The sequence below is a fragment of the Hemiscyllium ocellatum genome, chromosome 10 (genome assembly GCF_020745735.1).
Source record: "Hemiscyllium ocellatum isolate sHemOce1 chromosome 10, sHemOce1.pat.X.cur, whole genome shotgun sequence".
Taxonomy (NCBI): Eukaryota; Metazoa; Chordata; class Chondrichthyes; order Orectolobiformes; family Hemiscylliidae; genus Hemiscyllium; species Hemiscyllium ocellatum.
In genome coordinates, this window is record NC_083410.1 from 78,499,755 (window position 1) to 78,519,042 (window position 19,288).

Below are 19,288 nucleotides of genomic sequence, written 5' to 3' on the forward strand. Positions count from 1 at the left end.
TGGACGATAGGAGTTAGGTGGTCATTGACATTTATAAAATCATGAAGGACATGGAGTGGGGGCGTCCAGAACTAGAGGGCATAGATTTAGGGTGAGAGGGGAAGATCTAAAAGGAATCTAAGGGGCAACTTTCTCATGCAGGTGATGGTGCATGTATAGAATGAGTTGCCAGAGGAAGTGTGGAGTCTAGTACAATTACAACCTTTAAAAAGCATCTGGATGAGTATATGAATAGAAACGGGTTAAGAGGGATATGGGTCAAGTGCTGGCAAATGGGACTACATTAATATAGGATATCTGATCAGCATGGACAAGTTGGAACAAAAGATCTGTTTCTATGCAGTACATCTCTATGCTTCTAAATGGAGTGGCTCAAGGAAACATATTCTACTGCATTAGGTCCCTTCAGCTATCTGTACAATTTCTAGTAGTGGAGTGAATTGAGAGGCCAGGAACGAAATGTAGAGATGGGCAGGTCACTAACAGGGATGGAAAGTGCAACAACCTACAAAGGACCAAGGTCTTGAGGGGATTTAAACAACAAGAATGTCAACACAAAAGCCAGAAAGACAAATCAGAAACAAATTTCCATAAATACTCAGCAGTTGTAAGCAGATGGCGATTAACTGAGTTTTTCAGTTCACTATGTTGCTAGACTTAGTAATTTCCACATTTTGTATTTTCACTTTAGAATAAAAATTTAAAATACAAGTTTACTTTCAAGTTTGAGATAGTCAGATACACAAGTGAGCACAGGGATGGTGGGAAATTGGGACTACAGAAGATGGACAATGAAATATTGGGAGGGAGTGTATAGGAATAGTTGAGCCTTGAGGGGATAAAAAAAATTCAATCAGGACTTCAGCCCAAGGTTGGCTATAGCAGAGGTTGTATTAAGTGGTGTCGTAGAGGTGAATCAAGGGTGGTCTGTGTAATGGAGGGGTAGGCTCAACTTGGATATCAAGATAATAAACAATCTGGTTCAGCTTGGGAAAGCAGTGTGGAAGGGAGTGGATTCCGTAACAAGAATGCAGCATTGTTAGCCATGCCTAAAACAGGGGCTTCAGCATTACCAACACTGAACTGAAGGAAACTAATGCTGATCTAAAACTGCATGTTGGATCAGCAGTTTAATAGTGCAAGAAAAGTGGAGTTAGTCAAGAAAGCCAGAAGAGACATAAAACTGAGTGTTTCCAACAAACCTGTGGAATTTAATTGTGTATCTGCAGATGATGTCGTCATGCATCAGGGAAATGGCAATGAGAAGGGAAGGCCAAAGATAAATCATTGCGGACCCAGAAACAATGAAGCAGCTCTGGCTATCACTGCATAGTGGACAGTGGAACAGAGCAAGAGGCAGTTCCATTCAGCTAGAAAAGGTGGAAAGAGCATAGAAATAAGACGGAGTCATGTTGGCCATAGGTTAAGCAAGGATGTAAATAAGCAAAGGTTAATTTCCCACACTCATAGTCAGTGGGCAACATGGTGGCTCAGTGGTTATCACTGCTGTCTCATAGCACCAGGGACCCGTGTTCAATACCAGCCTCGGGCAACTGTCTGTGTGGAGTTTGCTCATTGTCCCTGTGTCTGCATGGGTTTCCTCTGGGTGCTCCGGTTCCGTCCCACAATCATAAAATGTGCAAGTCAGGTGAATTGGCCATGCTAAATTGCCCATAGTGTTAGGTGCATTAGTTAGGGGTAAATGTAGGGCAAGGGAATGGGTCTAGGTGGGTTGCTCTTCGGAGGGTCGGTGTGGACTTGTTGGGCCAAAGGGCCTGTTTCCATAAAGTATCTCATCTAATCTAATCTACCAATCCTCCCAGGCAGTGCATTCTAGATTCCCTTCACCTTCTAGCTGAATAAAAATTTCCCCAAGTCCCCTCTAAATCTCCTGTCCTACAATTAAAATTGTGCCCTTTCGTTACTGACCCTTCAACTGCAAGGAGCAGCTGCTTCCTATTCACCCTCTCCATACCCCTCAATCAGGTCCCTCCATCAGCTTCTCTGCCGCAAAGAAAACAACCCAAGCCTATTCAGCCACTCGTCATGGCTAAAGTGCTTCACCCCAGGCAAAATCCTGATGAATCACCATTATGCCCACTCCAGTGCAATCACATCTTATTTCAGTTATTACATTACTGACAAGAATGACATTCTACTGTACATTGATAAAGCATAAAATATAGCAATTCTAAAAATCAGTTTATTGGAAATATACTGATATTAAATAAATATAAAGACATAATCTTCAGTTAAGATGCCACTGTCTCAAGTGAACCAATACCACTCTTAAATGGACTTGAGCCATGAACTGTAGCCAAGAGGAAAACATTGTTAGATTGAGAGGATTCTTACCACAAGAGGTATTGATGACATCTCGCAGTTCAGCATATTTCCATTTGGCGAGATCATATTTCTTTGTGCCAGCAGCTGCCTTCGTAGCCTGGACTTCAGGACTTCTGTTGACAAGAACGAACACAGTGAGAACATGGCAGACTGAGAGAACATGGCAGAAGATCAAATGTAATTAGGTATTAATGGTAGGTTTGGATATTTCTTGAAGGGCTTATTGCCAAAAAATTGATTCTCCTGCTCCTTGGATGCTGCCTGACCTGCTGTATCTTTCCAGCATCACACTCTTGACTCTGATCTCCAGCATCTGCAGTCCTCACTTTTGCCTAGTTGACAATATGTCAGCTCTGCTGAGACCAAAGGCAGTAAGCTTAAAAGCAGGATGTGCAAGCAGGGGTGAACCAAAATGGATGACAGTATTCTTACTTTGAACTTACACAGATTTAAAATTTTGAATCCTGAAGGTTGCAACATGTGTAAGCGGAAAATGTGGTGCTGTTCTTCAAACATATAATCAGCTTTACTGGTTCAGATGGGTTTGCCTACTGAGTCAGTATTGGTGGAAGTCAGTAACAGGGAAGGAGCAGTCACTTTATTGGGTGTTTTCTATAGACCCCTCCAATAGCAGCAGAGAGATGCAAGAACAGATTGGACAGCAGATCTTGGAAAGGTGCAGGCAGAGGATGAAAACGATAGCATGGGAGAAAGACGGTGTATTGAAAAGGCAAGCAAGTGGAAGGTCAGGGTCTTTCTTGCAGAGTAGAGTAGAGGTTTACTACAAAATGGTCATTTAGTCTGTATTGGATATTGTCAATACAAAAGAGGCTGCATTGTGAGCAACAAACGCAGTAGACTAGATTGAAAGTAGAAGTAAATTGCTGCTTCAATGTGTTTGGAGCATTGGACAGTAAGAAAGGTGGAGGTCAAAGGTCTACTATTTCACTCTCTGCAATCCCATGAGAAGATCCCAGTTTGGAGGTAGAGGAAGTGGCCAGCAGCGTTAGGAGTGATGGTGATGGGATGTCAGGGAGGGAACTTCCTTGTGGAAAGCTACCATAGAGGACAGAAATGAGTTTGGTGGTGGCAATCTGTGAGAAATGGTCACAGTGTCAGAAAATGATTCTTTGAATGTGGACACTGGTGTGGAAAGTAAGGGCAAGGTGAAACCTGTTCTTGTTCTTGGAGGGAGGGGAAAGAGTGAGGGCAGAAATAGAGGACATGGATCAGACACAGCTGAGAACCATGTCAACACTGGTGGGGAAGAGGACTCCTTAGTTGAGGAAAAACTACAATGTTGTGGCTGTAACAGATTCATGGATTTCACAGGGGCAGGAATGGTTGCTGGATGTTCCAGGGTTTAGATCTTTTAAAAAGAACACGGAGGTGGGTAAAAGAGGAGGGGGGAGTAGCACTGTAAATTAGAGAGTACATCATAGCTGCAGAAAAGGTGGTTGTTGAGTTGGGTTTGCCTGAGTCAGTATTGGTGGAAGTCAGTAACAGGGAAGGAGCAGTCACTTTATTGGGCATTTTCTATAGACACCTCCAATAGCAGCAGAGAGATGGAAGAACAGATTGGACAGCAGATCTTGAAAGGTGCAGCTATAACAGAGTTGTTGTTATGGGTGACTTCAACTTCCCCAATATTGATTGGAACCTCCTTAGTGCAGATGGTCTGGATGAAGCTGATTGTGTCAGGTGTGTCCAGGAAGGATTCCTGACTCAATATGGAGATAGGCCGACTAGGGGGGAGACCATATTGGATTTGGTGTTAGGCAACAAGCCAGGCCAGGTATCAGATATCTTGGTGGGAGAGCATTTCAGCGACAGTGACCACAACTACCTCACCTTTACCATAGGCATGGAGAGGGATAGGAACAGACAGTGTGGGAAGGCATTTAATTGGGGGAGGGGAAATTATACTGCTATTAGGTGGGAGTTATGGAGTATAAATTGGCAACAATTGTTCTATGGGAAATGCAGAGAAATGTTGAGACTGTTTAAGGAGCATTTGTTGCAAGTGTTGGATAATGTCTCACTGAGACAGGCAAGGAATAGTAAGGTGAAGGAGCTTTGGATGACAAGAGAAGTGGAGCTTCCCAAGAGGAAGAAGGGAGCTTACTTAAGGTTGAAGCAGCAAGGATCTGGCACATCTTCAGACAATTGTAGGCTAGGAAAACAACTCAAAGATAGGCTGAGGAGAGCTCAGAAGGCGCATGAAAGAGCCTTGGAGGGAAGGATTAGGGAAAACCCAAAGGCGTTCTATACTTACATGAGGAATAAGACACTGATCAGAGAGAGGATAGGACTGATAAGGAATAGCGGAGGGACCTTGTGCCTGGAGTCTGAAGAGGTTGGGGAGCTTTTTGTTTCAGTATTCACTAGCAAGAAGGACCTTGCTGTTGTGAGAATACCATGGACCAGGTTGATAGGCTTGAACAGATTGATATTAACAAAGTAGATGTGCTGAAAATTCTGGGAAGCACCAAGTTGTTAAGTCTCCAGAGCCAAACAAGATATATTCAAGGTTACTATGGGAAGCGAGGAATAAGATTACTACATCTCTGGTGATGATATTTGCATCTCCACTCTCCATGGAAGTAGTACTGGATGTTTGGAGGGAGACAAATGTTTTCTTTGGTTCAAAGAAGGGAACAGAGAAATCCCTGGGAATCTCAGACGAGTCAGTATTATGGCTATGGTAAGCAAGGTACTGGAAAGGATTCTGAGTGTTCGGATTTATAACTATTTGGAAAAACAGTTTGATTAAAGGTAGTCATCATGGCTTTATGAGGGGCAGGTCATGCCTCACAAGCCTTATGGAGTTCTTTGATGGTGTGATGAGACAAGCTGACGAAGGTCGAGCAGTGGATCTAGTGTATATGGATTTCAGTAAGGGATTTGATAAGGTTCTCTGTGGTAGGCTCATTCAGAAAGTTAGAAGATATGGGATACAGGGAAATTTGGCTGTCTGGATACAGAATTGGTTGGTCAAGAGAAGGCAGGTGAGTAGTAGTGGACGGAAAGTATTCTGCCTGGAGGTTGGTGACCAGTGGTGCCAAACAAGGACCTGTTCTTAGGCCTCTGCTCTTTTCAGTTTTTATAAGTGACTTGGATGTAGAAGTGGAAAGGTGGGTTAGATAGTTTGACACAAAGGTTGGTGGAGTTGCTAGATAGTGGTGAGGGCTGTTGCAGGCTATAACAAGACTTGTCAGGATACAGAGCTGGGTTGAGAAGTGACAAATGGAGTTCAACCTGGATAAACGTGAAGTGATTCCTTTTGGAACATTGTATTTGAATGTTGAATATAGGGTTAAAGGCAGGATTCTTGACAGTGTGGAGGAGCAACGGAATCTTGGGGTCCATGTACATAGATCCCTCAAAGTTGCCACCCAAGTTGATAGGGTTGTTTAGAATGCATGTGGTGTTTTGACTTTCATTAACAGGGGGGGATTGAGTTTAAGAGCCACAAGGTTTTGCTGCAGCTCTATAAAATGCTGGTTAGACTACACTTGGAACATCATATCGGATTCTGGTTGCCTCATTATAAGAAGGATGTAGATGCTTTAGAGAGGATGCAGAGGATATTTACCAGGATGCTGCCTGTATTGTAGGGCATATTGTCTTATGAAGAGAGGTTGAGCAAGCTTGAGCTTTTCACACTGGAGAGAAAAAGGGTGAGAGATGACTTGATAGAGGTGTACAAGGTAATGAGAGGCACAGACAGAGTAGACAGCTTAAGATGTTTCCTGAGGGTAGAAATGGCTGTCACAAGGGGTCATAATTTTAAGGTGGCTAGAGGAAGATAAAGAGGAGATGTCAGAGTGGTAGATGCATGGAATGCACTGCCAGCAGTGATAGCAGAGTCAGAGACATTAGGGACATTTAAGCAACTGCTGGACAAGCACATGGAAAGCAGTAAATTGAGGGGTGTGTAGGTTACGTTGATCTCAGATTAACGTAAATGCTCAGCACAACATTGTGGGCCGAAGGGTCTGTGCTGTGCTGTACTTTTCTATATTCTGTAATGGAGAATACATTGGAGGCATTCCTGTGGAAGGTCGAAAGATCAGAATAAATGCAATGGAGGCAGAGAAATTGGGAGAATGAAATGCAGCCTTTTTAGGAGTGAGGGTGGGAGGAAATGTAGTCAAGCTAACAATGGTAGTCAGTGAGCTTGTAGTGGATATTGGTGAACAGACTATCCTCCAACATAGAAACAGTGAAATCAAGTAAAGAGTCAGAGATGGAGATGAAAGTGAGAGAAGGAAGGAGAGACACCACTGTGTTTGCAGAACAGCATTTGATAGATTGGAAGTACAATTTTGAAAATACCAATAAGCTCTAGTTCTGGTATGTGAACATAGATATGTCCATTGGTTGTACATTCTGCCAAATGAGACAAAGTCTGCTCCCCCAAACAAATCACAATTACATTGTTATCTGCCTTTATGAATCCACTCTAATTCAAACGAAATCTCCAATCAGAGACCAAAGATTCCACATTCAGCTGTCAGAGATATAATAAATATATTAAGATGTAAATCCAAAATCACCTTAAAAAGGAATGAACATAAAATGAAAAAGATCAAAGCAGCTCCCAATCTACCTGAAATGGTGAAACATTAAGAAATGAAGCTAAGGTCCAAAGATTCTCACAGGTGAAGAAAGCAAGCCTCAGTCTCTCCAATACCGTGAAAGGGAGTTCCAAATAAGTGCAATGAGTCATCTCCTAAACAGCAGGAGTTCAGGAACACCAGTGAGTTGAATGGTCAGTTATTCTTCTTTGGTGGTTTGAGGGACAAGTATTGGCAGGGACATCAAGTACTCACTGCCCTAACTGGCTCTTTCAGTCTCATAAAAGCTACATGAACCATTAGGAACACTCTAATTCTATGTCATGTCCTTTCATCAGCTGTAATACTTCCAGCAAACAGGACTTTCCATTTTGATGGTAGGCTGAGCTCTGCTTTTCAATTCACTAAACAAATGAACAACAGTAAGCTGAAGCTTTTATCAAGTTTCAAAATGAATTTAACCAGGACTACTTCTGTAAAGAGTTTCTCTGCAAACATCACCATGACACACTAACCTTACTTTGTTTAGGTCTAAGGGATTCGTTGCTTTGCCCTCAAAGTTTAGAATTAAGGATCCAACTACCTGAACAATCCATGGTAATTTAATGTCTTTCCCATACCATGCAGCTGAGATCCATTGGTATTTTGTGTAGTGCATTTCTCAAGAATGAGACGGCTGGTACATTTTCACACAGCATTTACACTGGAACAATAACTGGTTCCAATATTTGAAATGCACTCATTACGAAGAGATTGGCAACAGTATGTACATTCTGCACATGTGCCAGGTGTTCCCAGAATTGTTGAATGTGGATGCTAGGTCAACTTTGAAAGTTGCAGTGCCTTGAAGCAATATGCAGGAGCAAAACCTGTATCTTTACAGCTCTCATTGCTTCATCATAGAGTCAGAGATAGTCCAAGGGAAAAAAAAGTCCACCATAACCAAAGTGAGTTGAGTGCTTGATTAATCATTAATTAAATTCTCACTCTTTAAGGGGAGTTAAATCTCAAGGAAATATTCTAAAAAATCTAAATTCCCATCTGGAAAGGGAATCAGGTACATAATTGAAAACAAAAAAGAATACTGAGGTAAATGAGTGGGGAGTGGGATTAACTTTATAGCTTTTCCAAAGAGTGACTACATGCACAATGGTAATGTGCTGTAATAATTTATTAAAGCATTGATCAAACAGCAGAGGCTTGTGACTCATTCTGGTTCAGTACCACAAATGCAGTAACGTCAAAAAACTGACCAGTAATTGCAATGAGAAAGATCAGATCAAGTAACATTTGTATCCATCAAGAAAAACATACAAGCATAGTTGGCTGTAGAAAAACTATGCTGAGAAAGATACATTTTTAACCTCAAATTCCCTGATAAAATTTGTTGCAATGGATCTTACAAATTTGTATTCTGTTGTCATAAACTGCAAACCAATTTTATCATGCAGAAAGTGGATTGCTCAACAGTCTGTCTCATCAGCATGAGCTCAAGCTCCTGTACAAGAAGTTGTTGATACTGTGCACAGTGTTATATTAATTGGAAATCTTTTTGTTATCATTTTCATTAAAGCAGCTAGAGCTTTGCAAATTGGGTTTTGGGGAGAACAAAATCTTCAAAAATTAATCCAGCATCCATTTAACCCAACTCCTAAGACAGGCAGTGCATCACATTATCCATTGTAACTAACAAACAGTGAACAACATTATAAAACTGTACAATTAATTAATTGATCGTGCAGATGCAACTTAACTATCTGCCAAGAGCCCTAGCCCAAGTAATATGTTTATTCCAATTATAGGCAGTGGCCTTATCAAAATTTGCTATGAAAATGTGCATAAACCTAGAGCATGTGATTTTACGTGAGCTGTTGGTATCTCAATGCATGTTTTAAGCAACAAGATGTTACCTACCTAGCCAGATAATCTGACATTTCTTTGGCCATTTCTTCCCTGTAACATAAATAAGCATGTTCATAAGTAATTGATAGAGGATTCAGAATCATCATATTTCTGGGAAAGTATTTAAGATGATTTGACATTAACAGCAGATAGGAGAATGTTAATAATTAGATATGTAGGAAGGCAAATGATGATAAGTCACTCTACAGATGGCCCAGACAACTCCTGTACACACATGCTGAGAATTGAGAGAAGAGACAATATGTTTGCAAAACCCATGATGTTTGTAAGCAGCAGGAAAGCTGGCAGTACAGTTCTTACTATTTTTACACCATTTTAACAAAGTGAGGCAGTGGTATAACAGATTATGCATCCTTCTGTAGAGCAGCTGGCATCTGTACACATGACACACAAGCACCCTTTGATGTTTAAATCAGTGTCACCCCCTTTTACATATTACGGACTGTCCTGAGTTTGATTTCTAAAACCTCTAATTATAAACCTGGAAGGAATGCAAAGCTATGATGAAGAACAATATTTCATTTGAACGAAATTAAGATTTTCTGAAAAACATGTTACAATTAAACAAATCAGTGCCTCTCTGGTTACCTCCATAATAGCATTATATGTAGAGAGTTAGGGATAGCCTTACAAATAGAACAAAGGTTACATTTCTCCACAGCTGCATTTTTTCGAATGAATACGAATCATTTGATATTCCATTGGAATCCTAATCCGCAGACTGCAAATTAATTCACAGCAATCCTTCCAGATTCAGATTTGAGTGAATGAGTTATAGATGCAAATAATCAAGAATTTACAAAATGGAATTCCAGCTATTTAGAAAACACCTTTTCAAATTTCCACCCAATGAAAACTGGAAGTTTCAAGACAAAGGAAACAAAAGTGGACGATAAGCTAAGTGTATCTTCGAGAAATGTTTAGTTAATACAGAATACATTAAATAGAAAGAAAGTGTAAGATTAAAAAATTAGTATTAAAAAAGGCAGAATTAAGGCAACATGGTAAGGTCATCTGAAGGATTCAAATGTTTCATTTTTATTATTTATTCTGCAATATTATAAATAGCATTTCAGTCATAAATATCTCATGTATGGACTTACAGTATTTTAGGAATGCTTTTAGTTTTGATTAAAATGAAGATGGTTAGGTGACCTGTGCAGTAGTCTAGGTTATAAAGCAGTTCAAAGTTTAAAGGAAGGCTCAGACTGTTGTGCTAAGAGGGCTTGACATGTTCACACTTGGAGACAACAGCAGCAACATCGGTGCTTACAATGGCCAAATAGCTGACCTCAAAGTCCCAAGGAGCTATTAAAAATTCCAATTTATAAACTGTTCCACTTTAAACATTCCATTTATTTTCAACAGAGAATTGAGCGGGGGTCTCAAGAGCTAATCAGCATTTCTACTCGTATACAAGGCCTATGTAATCCTAGTTACCATGGAGACGTACTTTGAGAGAGGGACAGTCGTTAGGAAATCATTGTGAGATCAGGCCACAAGATTTTCTCAAAGTATTAATGTTCCCCTTCCTAGACCTTTCCATTTCTATCTCAGGCGACTGACTCAACACAGACATCTACTATAAACCGACTGACTCCCACAGCTACCTGGACTACACCTCCTCCCACCCTGCCCCCTGTAAAAATGCCATCCCTTATTCCCAATTCCTTCATCTCCACCGCATCCGCTCCCAGGAGGACCAGTTCCAATACCGTACAGCCCAGATGGCCTCCTTCTTCAAGGACTGCAGATTCCCCCCAGACGTGATCGACGATGCCCTCCACCGCATCTCCTCCACTACCCGCTCCTCTGCCCTTGAGCCCCGCTCCTCCAAACACCACCAAGACAGAACCCCACTGGTTCTCACCTACCACCCCACTAACCGCCGTCATTTCCGCCACCTCCAAATGGACCCCACCACCAGGGATATATTTCCCTCCCCTCCCCTATCAGCGTTCCACAAAGACCACTCCCTTCATGACTCCCTCGTCAGGTCCACACCCCCCACCAACCCAACCTCCACTCCCGGCACCTTCCCCTGCAACCGCAGGAAATGTAAAACTTGCGCCCACACCTCCTCCCTTACTTCTCTCCAAGGCCCCAAGGGATCCTTCCATATCCGCCACAAATTCACCTGCACCTCCACACACATCATCTATTGCATCCGCTGCACCCGATGTGGCCTCCTCTATATTGGGGAGACGGGCCGCCTACTTGCGGAACGCTTCAGGGAACACCTCTGGGACGCCCGGACCAACCAACCCAACCACCCCATGGCTCAATACTTTAACTCTCCCTCCCACTCCACCGAGGACATGCAGGTCCTTGGACTCCTCCATCGGCAGAACATAACAACACAACGGTTGGAGGAAGAGCGCCTCATCTTCCGCCTGGGAACCCTCCAACCACAAGGAATGAACTCAGATTTCTCCAGTTTCCTCATTTCCCCTCCCCCCCACCTTGTCTCAGTCAGTTCCCTCAACGCAGCACCGCCCTCTTAACCTGCAATCTTCTTCCTGACCTCTCCACCCCCACCCCACTCCACCCTCACCTTGACCTCCTTCCACCTATCACATCTCCATCGCCCCTCCCCCAAGTCCCTCCTCCCTACCTTTTATCTTATCCTGCCTGGTACACTCTCCTCATTCCTGATGAAGGGCTCTGGCCCGAAACGTCGAATTTCCTGTTCCTAGGATGCTGCCTAACCTGCTGTGCTTTAACCAGCATCACATTTTCAGCAATGGACAAGTTAGCTTGCCTGGATCCTGGAAGCAGTAAATCCAAACATAATTCAATTTGTTTTGGTGTATTCTAACAAACCTTCATGGCAATCACACAACCTGAGGTCGGACTTAAACCCACACCTTCTGGGCCAGAGGTGTGTACACTGCCACTGTACCATAAGTCACATAATTCAATGCCCAGTTTTAAAGTCATGCAATCTCTGCTTATTTTGGTATCTATTTAGAAACACTTATGTTCAAATTTATAACAGAAGCACCTCTCGAAACCTATCTTCAATTACCTTTCTGCCACTTTAATATGCCATGTACATTTTAGGTTGTCATGTGCATATGGTGGTTTTCATTATAAATGTGTATATAGAAATTTCTAAGATAGAAATTGAGACCTGCCAGGTTTCTATTAGGTTACAGCAGGAAAGGCAAAGCTTTACACATAAATTAATTTGAATTTTATTCAAATGAAAGGTTTGAACCCAAAGCTAAGTTTCTGTTTCCACTGACTTGCCAGAACTGCTGAGTATGTTCCTCATGCCCCGTTTTTAGCTTCTCATTATCTGTAATATGTCTTCCTTTTTTAATTTTACTCGGCAGTGGGGAGGAGGGGTGGGGGGTAATGGAGTTAATGTAAGTTGGTTCAGTTGACTACATGGCTGGCTTGCGATGCAAAGTTATGCCTCCTGCATAGGTTCAATTACTACACTGGCCCAGGATATGATGAGAGACCCTCAAGTAAACATACCATGAGTTAGCTCTCTATTTAATGAGAGCGCGCAATCCTATGGTCTATTAAGATAATAGCAACTTTATCTTTACCCTTAGACTGGACTGGACAAAGGAATGCAAATCACCTTCTTTGTCAAATCATGCTTTTCTGAAAAAAAAACTGCCTAGAAGGTATTGCTGATGGAATAAAACTGGAAGCATGTGTGACAATCTTAGACTTTGGACCACTGGTGGGGGCAAAATCCATGACAAAACTTTATGAATCAAATAGTTTTATCTGTCTCATCAGTGGAAAACTTTCCATTGCAGATGCATTAACATCAAGCAGACCAAAGGTTAGTTATAGGAAGGTGATAGTTAGTAAATGTTCATTCATTAAATCGCAATAATATACTGCAGCCCAACATTAATCAGAGTACTCTCTAATACAACAGCATGAGACTTCTCCATCTCTCTCACCAGCAGTCTTCCATTCATGCAGTCTAAATTTAGGGCTAGTTTGCCCAACGTCTGTAATATTTAGCAACACTCACTAGGAACTGGTAGCAATTTAGGGATGAAGAAAAATAATCCGATCTGATTTGGATATTCAGTAGTTATAAACCATCATCATTCCCAGTGATACAGGAAGGAAACAGACAAGCAACAATCAATGAAAAAATGATGAACCGGAACAATCAGGTTCAGAACAATTAAGTGTAGTTTTAGCTGTTTTGTTGAAAGTCAAAGAGAGCAGACCAATGTACCGTCACCATAATCATAGTCAACAAATTTCCATCACCAATGCCCAAAATTGCAAATAAAACAAGAATAATAACTGAAAACTCATACATTGTCATTTTGGATTGTGGTCCATCAGATCTGGAAATAGAACACACTTTAGTTAGACTCTGCTAGGCACATAAACTTCACACCTTCCGACTAGCACACAGCTTGCGGTAACTCTGTACATGCATTTTATTGGTGTTCTATTAGTTTTACTTTTTTCAGACTAAAATTAATCTCCAAATTCATGCAAAAATTCTGATTAAAAATCTGAATAAAATCATCTTGATTTATTAATTGTGAAATTCTTTGAATCTGTATGGAGGAATTCTAGAATTAATATACGGCATGATTTACTAAATGTGCAAAGTAGAAATGCAGGTTACATATCCATACTTAGCAGCAACTGCAACTGGACGAATTTGTTTAACTTCAACACTGTGAAAGAAAAGACATTTATTATTACACTTGCAGCACAAACAGTGAGATGAATCAGGGGACAAAAATAATGGAAGTGATTTTAAAATACTTTTAAACCCCTACCTCTTAATTCCTGTGTCCATTGGTGATTCATCATAAATGAGCTCAGACTCACTTCTTGCAATCCTCATGGCAAGTTCCCGGTCACGCCGCTCTTGTTCAAGCAGGGCCTGCTTACGAGCTTCTTCCTCACGCTCTGTAGCAAGCTGAGTCTCCAAGGCAGCCTGCAAAGCACAAAGGTATTAATCAGGCCACTTAAAGTAAAACACTTAGCTGGGTAGACCTTGATAGTGAAGATATTCATTAAAAAGCAAAAATGGGAATTATTTACTGAACATGCAGTTTGAAGCTTTTAAAATGACAAAGATAGGTCCACCAGCACCCTTTAAAGTCTAACAAAATCATTTCACTTATTTCAAACCAACAATTGACTAAATCCAGACAGATGTCAAGTTGTTCCTGTAACATTAGCATTATGGATATGAGGAAGTAGATAGATTTTTGAATATCTAGCAAAAATCAGGGCCACATCAATGAAGTGGTAGGGGATGAAAATCTTTCTGGCAATAATTGAAGTGGAAGGAAGGAAGTGGATTGAGCAAATCAATATAAACACAGGTGTCATGGGAATAAAGCCAAAGGCTTGGTAGTTATTAGGATGGGAAGTGCTGCCGGTGAGTGAGTGAAAGATAGCTTTTCTCTTGGCTTATACAGAATGCACCATAAGAACAATTCTTCTGAGGTTTAAATCAAAATGAAAGGGAAATAACCTTACCTAAAATTCAGGAAAATCCATTTAGTTCCAAGGGAGAACTTCTGCATTATTGATTGTTGCGAGATCATCAGAGCAGAAATTTGGTCTGATTAAACATTGAATAGAGTGAAGCCATAGTTTTTTTTTGTCCCAGTTCCAGATTCAACTTCCTTGTTGTCAAGGACATGTCTCTCAGGCAACAGTCTAAGAGAATGGTGCCATATTTTATGCCAAAAGAAGTTTCATGCCTTATGTCTGTTCAATTACTAAGATAATGTTTTCCACCTCCAAACTCTGCCTAACTTTGCCCATGTCTCTTGCTCATCTGCTGCTCAAACCCACATTCACACCTGTTACTTATAATCAAGACTATTTCAAGGACCTCCTCAATGGCATGCCACGTTCTACTTTTCATCAACCTGAGGGGATCCAAAAATCTGCAGCCCATGTCCTTACTCACACCAAATTCTGTTCCTCTATCAGCTCGATGGTTACTGACCTACTTTGGCCTATGGTCAAATATTTAATCAGTTTTAAAATTCACTTCTTATTTCAAATCCCTCCAAGGCCTTCCTTTTCTTTTTCTCTACAATCTCCTCCAGCCCTTAAACCCTCCAATATCTGAACTGCACAAATTCCGGTTTCTCAAGCATCCTGGATTTCAATTGCTCAGCCATTTCAGCTGCTTAGGCCAAAAGCTTTAGAATTTTCTATCTGAACTTCTATCTCCTTAAGTGGAATTTTGACTCATCATGCTCTTGTGAAACGTTTTGGATGTTTTGTCATGTTCAAATAGCTATACCAGTTGTTTCTGTAGATTTGTCAATTCTGCAATATAAGCCTGTATGCAGAAGGGAACAATACAACTTTATATACATTTGTGAAGCTAAATTACAATACAGAAGGCACACCATGTGAAGCAGAAGATATTAGTAATTATGAAAGATTTCAGCATACCACAGGTGTCACAGCCAATGCATCAAGGAGATTAAGTTAAACAGAGAATTCAACTTTAGCTCAACCATAATCTCTTCTGGGAAAGGAAGAAGTCGTCCTTCAGTGATATCTGATTTCAATAGTAGGCATTCGATTGTTTCACAGCAACCTAACCTGATGTTCAATGTCAAAAATGGGATCCCATCTCTGAAACCAAGTTGATATTATGGCAAAGTATTAGATTATTTACAGTGTGGAAACAGGCCCTTCAGCCCAACAAGTCCACACCGACCCGCCGAAGCGCAACCCACCCATACCCCTACATTTACCCCTTACCTAACACTATGGGCAATTTAGCATGGCCAATTCACCTGACCCGCACATCTTTGGACTGTGGGAGGAAACCGGAGCACCCGGAGGAAACCCACGCAGACACGGGGAGAACGTGCAAACTCCACACAGTCAGTCGCCTGAGTCGGGAATTGAACCTGGGTCTCAGGCGCTGTGAGGCAGCAGTGCTAACCACTGTGCCACCCCATACATTGCATCTAAGGTTGGAAGTCTACAGTGCTCAAGCATTTCATACAATGTTAAACCAAACTACTGCTATCTTATTACTCTTCTGGATCTAAATTATTTTACTATTCCAAAAACCATTGCATTTTCACAAGTAGGCAAGGGAGAGAACACATTTCTAGTGAGTCAAGAGTTTAGCTTTCAAATTGATGTTGATTTGACTTAGATGAGCACCAGATTATTTTCTCATTTAGTGGAAAAATTGGATCCAAAGCAAGCTTAGTCCCATTATAAAAGGTGAATTTATTGTGAAGCATCCATGTACATTGTAATGTCAGATACTTTTTCTTCTATTACTCCTTTATTTAGGGTATATTGAAAAAAAAATTGAAAAAACCCTTCCATTCAAATTACTAGCTATGTTCAACTGGCTCATTCTGTACTGGGGCTTTTAGCATCAGAACCCATTCTATCTACATTCAGACTATTTAGACTATAGTTAGGAACTATTCTTTCAACCGTCCACATTCTCTAGCAGTCACTGTAACCAATATCTCAAATAGCAGATTATGCGGGAAACCATTTTAGAGTCCTGCAAAGCAGGCTGAAGGAAGAAAAATTTAATTTGTGTTCATGCCTTGAAGCACAAAAATTTAAAAGAGCAATTGTGAAGGAAATTCTGTACCACAAAGATTCTCCAGTAGCCCAAAGTAACACTGCTTTAATAATTCAGAGCAAAATAGAAACATTAGAACCAAGAAAAAGGTCATTAAGCCCCTCCAGCCTTCTCTATTTTACAAGACTGTGACTTATCTGGGTCTCAGATATGTTTTGTAGCCTAGCTCCCTACTGGCTGCTACAGTTACCTAACAAAAATCTATTCATCTCAGCTCTTAACCATCGACTGACAACTGTTGGAGGACAGAATTCATGATTGCTCGAATTTGAGAAATAAAAGCCTTCTCAATTTTGTTCCTAATAGAACTGGCTGTAATTTTAATCCCAGAACCATAAATGCTACAACCTCTACCCTCTTATTCTTTATGCTTCCATCAGAGGACATAATTTCTTTAAAATGTTAAAAAGATTTGGTAGGATTGGTAAACACCTTGACCCACTCATTCCTCAAATCACTATATTCAGTAGAGGAGTGAAGCGAAGGCTGCCGGGAAGGGTAAGTTTTCCCCACTTGAAAAAGGGACTTACCTCTGGGGTCAGGCCTCCATTTTGACAGAGCAGCGAGGAGAGGAGAGAAGATGGAGTGAAGCGAGGGCTGCCGGGAAGGTAAGGGCTTAATTTATATTTGGGCAGTAGCTAAACCCGAGAAACTACACGTGTAGTATCGCCCTCCTGCGCCCCTCTAACCGGAAGAAAAAGAGACTCTGTAAGGTAAGACTTTTATTTTTTCTTTTACATATATTGAAGTGCATTGTTTGGGTTTAGTTAGTTCATATAAAGCTAAGCTTACAATGGCAGGGGACCTCAGACTTGTGGCATGTGCCTCTTGCTTGATGTGGGAGTTAGGAAAGTGTCTGATGTTCCTGACTCTTTCACTTGCAAGAAGTGTATCCAGCTGCACATCTTGTTTGACCGCATGACAGCTCTGGAGCTGTGGATGGACTCTATGTGGAGCATCCGCGATGCTGAGGTGGTCGAGGATAGCATGTTTAGTGAACTGGTCACACCGCAGGTTAGACTTGCTGAGGGAGATAGTGAATGGGTAACCAAAAGGCAGAAAAAGAGTAGGAAGGCAGTCCAGGTGTCCCCTGTGGTCATCTCCCTCCAAAACAGGTATACAGTTTTGGAAACTGTTGGGGGAGATGGCTCACCAGGGGAGGGCAGCAGTTGCCAGGATCATGGCACCGTGACGGGCACTGCTATTCAGAAGGGCAGGAAAAATACTCGTAGGGCCATAGTCATAGGAGATTCTATTGAGAAGGGAGTAGATAGACGGTTCTGTGGCCAAAAACGGGAGTCCCGGATGGTATGTTGCCTCCCAGGTGCTCAGGTCAGAATGTCACCGATCGGCTGCAGAGCATGCTAAAAGGGGCGGGTGAACAGCCAGTTGTCTTGGTGCATATAGGCACCAACGATATAAGTAGAAAACAAAATGAGGTCTTGAAAGAAGAATTCAGGGAGCTAGGAGAGAAGTTAAAGAGGAGGACCTCAAAGGTAGTGATCTTGGGATTACTATCAGTGCCACATGCTAGCCAGCGTAGAAACGGAAAAATAGGCAGGATGAACAATGGCTTGAGAGATGATGTTGGGAGGGAGGGGTTCAGATTTGTTGGACATTGGGACCGGTTCTGGGGAAAGGTGGAACTATTACAAAATGGACGGTATACTTCTGAACCAGACCAGAAACAATGCCCTTGGGGGAGTTTTTGCTACTGCTGTTGGGGAGGTTTTAAACTAATGTGGCAGGGAGCTGGGAACCAGAAGAGAAAACAAGTAGGCAGCAAGGTGGAGACTGGAGACTGTAAGAATTATGAAGATAGTATTAATAAAGGGAAGAGTAGGCAGAGATCAGATGAGCGCAAAAGAACCGGTGGCCTGAAATGCATCTACTTTAATGCAAGGAATATAGCGTGTAAGACAGATGAATTTAGGGCTTGGATTGGTGCTTGGGAGTATGACGTTATTGCAGTCAGAGACTTAGTTGAAGGAAGTGCATGATGATTGGCAACTAAATGCTTCAGGATATAGACGCTTCAGACAGGACAGGGAGGGAAGTAAAGGGGGAGTGGAGTTACATTGCTGGTCAAGGACGATATCACAGCTGTGCTAAAGGTGCACACTATGGACGGCTTGGGTAGTGAGGCATTATGGGTGGAGCTGAGAAATAAGAAGGGTGCAGTTACATTGTTCGGGCTGTATTGCAGGCCTCCCAACAGTGAGCGTGAGGTAGAAGAACGAATAGGTAAGCAAATTATGGAAAGATGTAGAGGCAATAGGGTAGTGATGTTGGGAGTTTTAATTTTCCCAGTATTGACTGGGATACACTTAACGTCAGAGCTCTGGATGGGGTAGAATTTGTAAGAAGCGTTTTCTAGAGCAGTATGTCAATAGTCCGACGAGGGAAGGGGATATATTGGACCTGGTACTGGGGATTGGGCTGAAAATGTGTTGCTGGAAAAGCGCAGCAGGTCAGGCATCATCCAAGAAGCAGGAGAATCAATGTTTCGGGTATGAGCCCTTCTTCAGGGCTCACGCCCAAAACGCCGATTCTCCTGCTCCTTGAATGCTGCCTGACCTGCTGCGCTTTTCCAGCAACACATTTTCAGCTCTGATCTCCAGCATCTGCAGTCCTCACTTTCTCCTACTGGGGAACGAGCCAGGACTGGTGGTAGAAGCTGCAGTGGGGGATTTCTTTGGGAACAGTGACCACAATTCTGTAAGTTTTTTTAATCTACAAGTATTCTAAAAAAGGAGAGTGGTCCTAAGGGAAGAGTACTAAACTGGGCCAAGGCCAACTATATCAAAATTAGGCAGGAGCTTGGAAATGTGGATTGGACACA

At 41.8% G+C, this 19,288-nt stretch overlaps 1 protein-coding gene across 5 annotated transcripts in view; it reads right to left on the reverse strand.

The window, feature by feature from the left end:
* The window catches only part of LOC132819818 (unconventional myosin-VI-like), a 273,784-nt gene that overhangs the window by 12,872 nt on the left and 241,624 nt on the right, over nt 1–19,288 (reverse strand). For all 5 annotated transcript variants that reach the window (XM_060831639.1, XM_060831642.1, XM_060831641.1 and 2 more), the window contains 5 exons: nt 13,628–13,788; nt 13,481–13,522; nt 13,151–13,180; nt 8,841–8,879; nt 2,356–2,459 (listed from right to left, as the gene is read on the reverse strand). In XM_060831639.1, the coding sequence (XP_060687622.1) occupies nt 2,356–2,459; nt 8,841–8,879; nt 13,151–13,180; nt 13,481–13,522; nt 13,628–13,788 (376 nt within the window). The remainder of the gene's footprint in view (nt 1–2,355; nt 2,460–8,840; nt 8,880–13,150; nt 13,181–13,480; nt 13,523–13,627; nt 13,789–19,288) is intronic.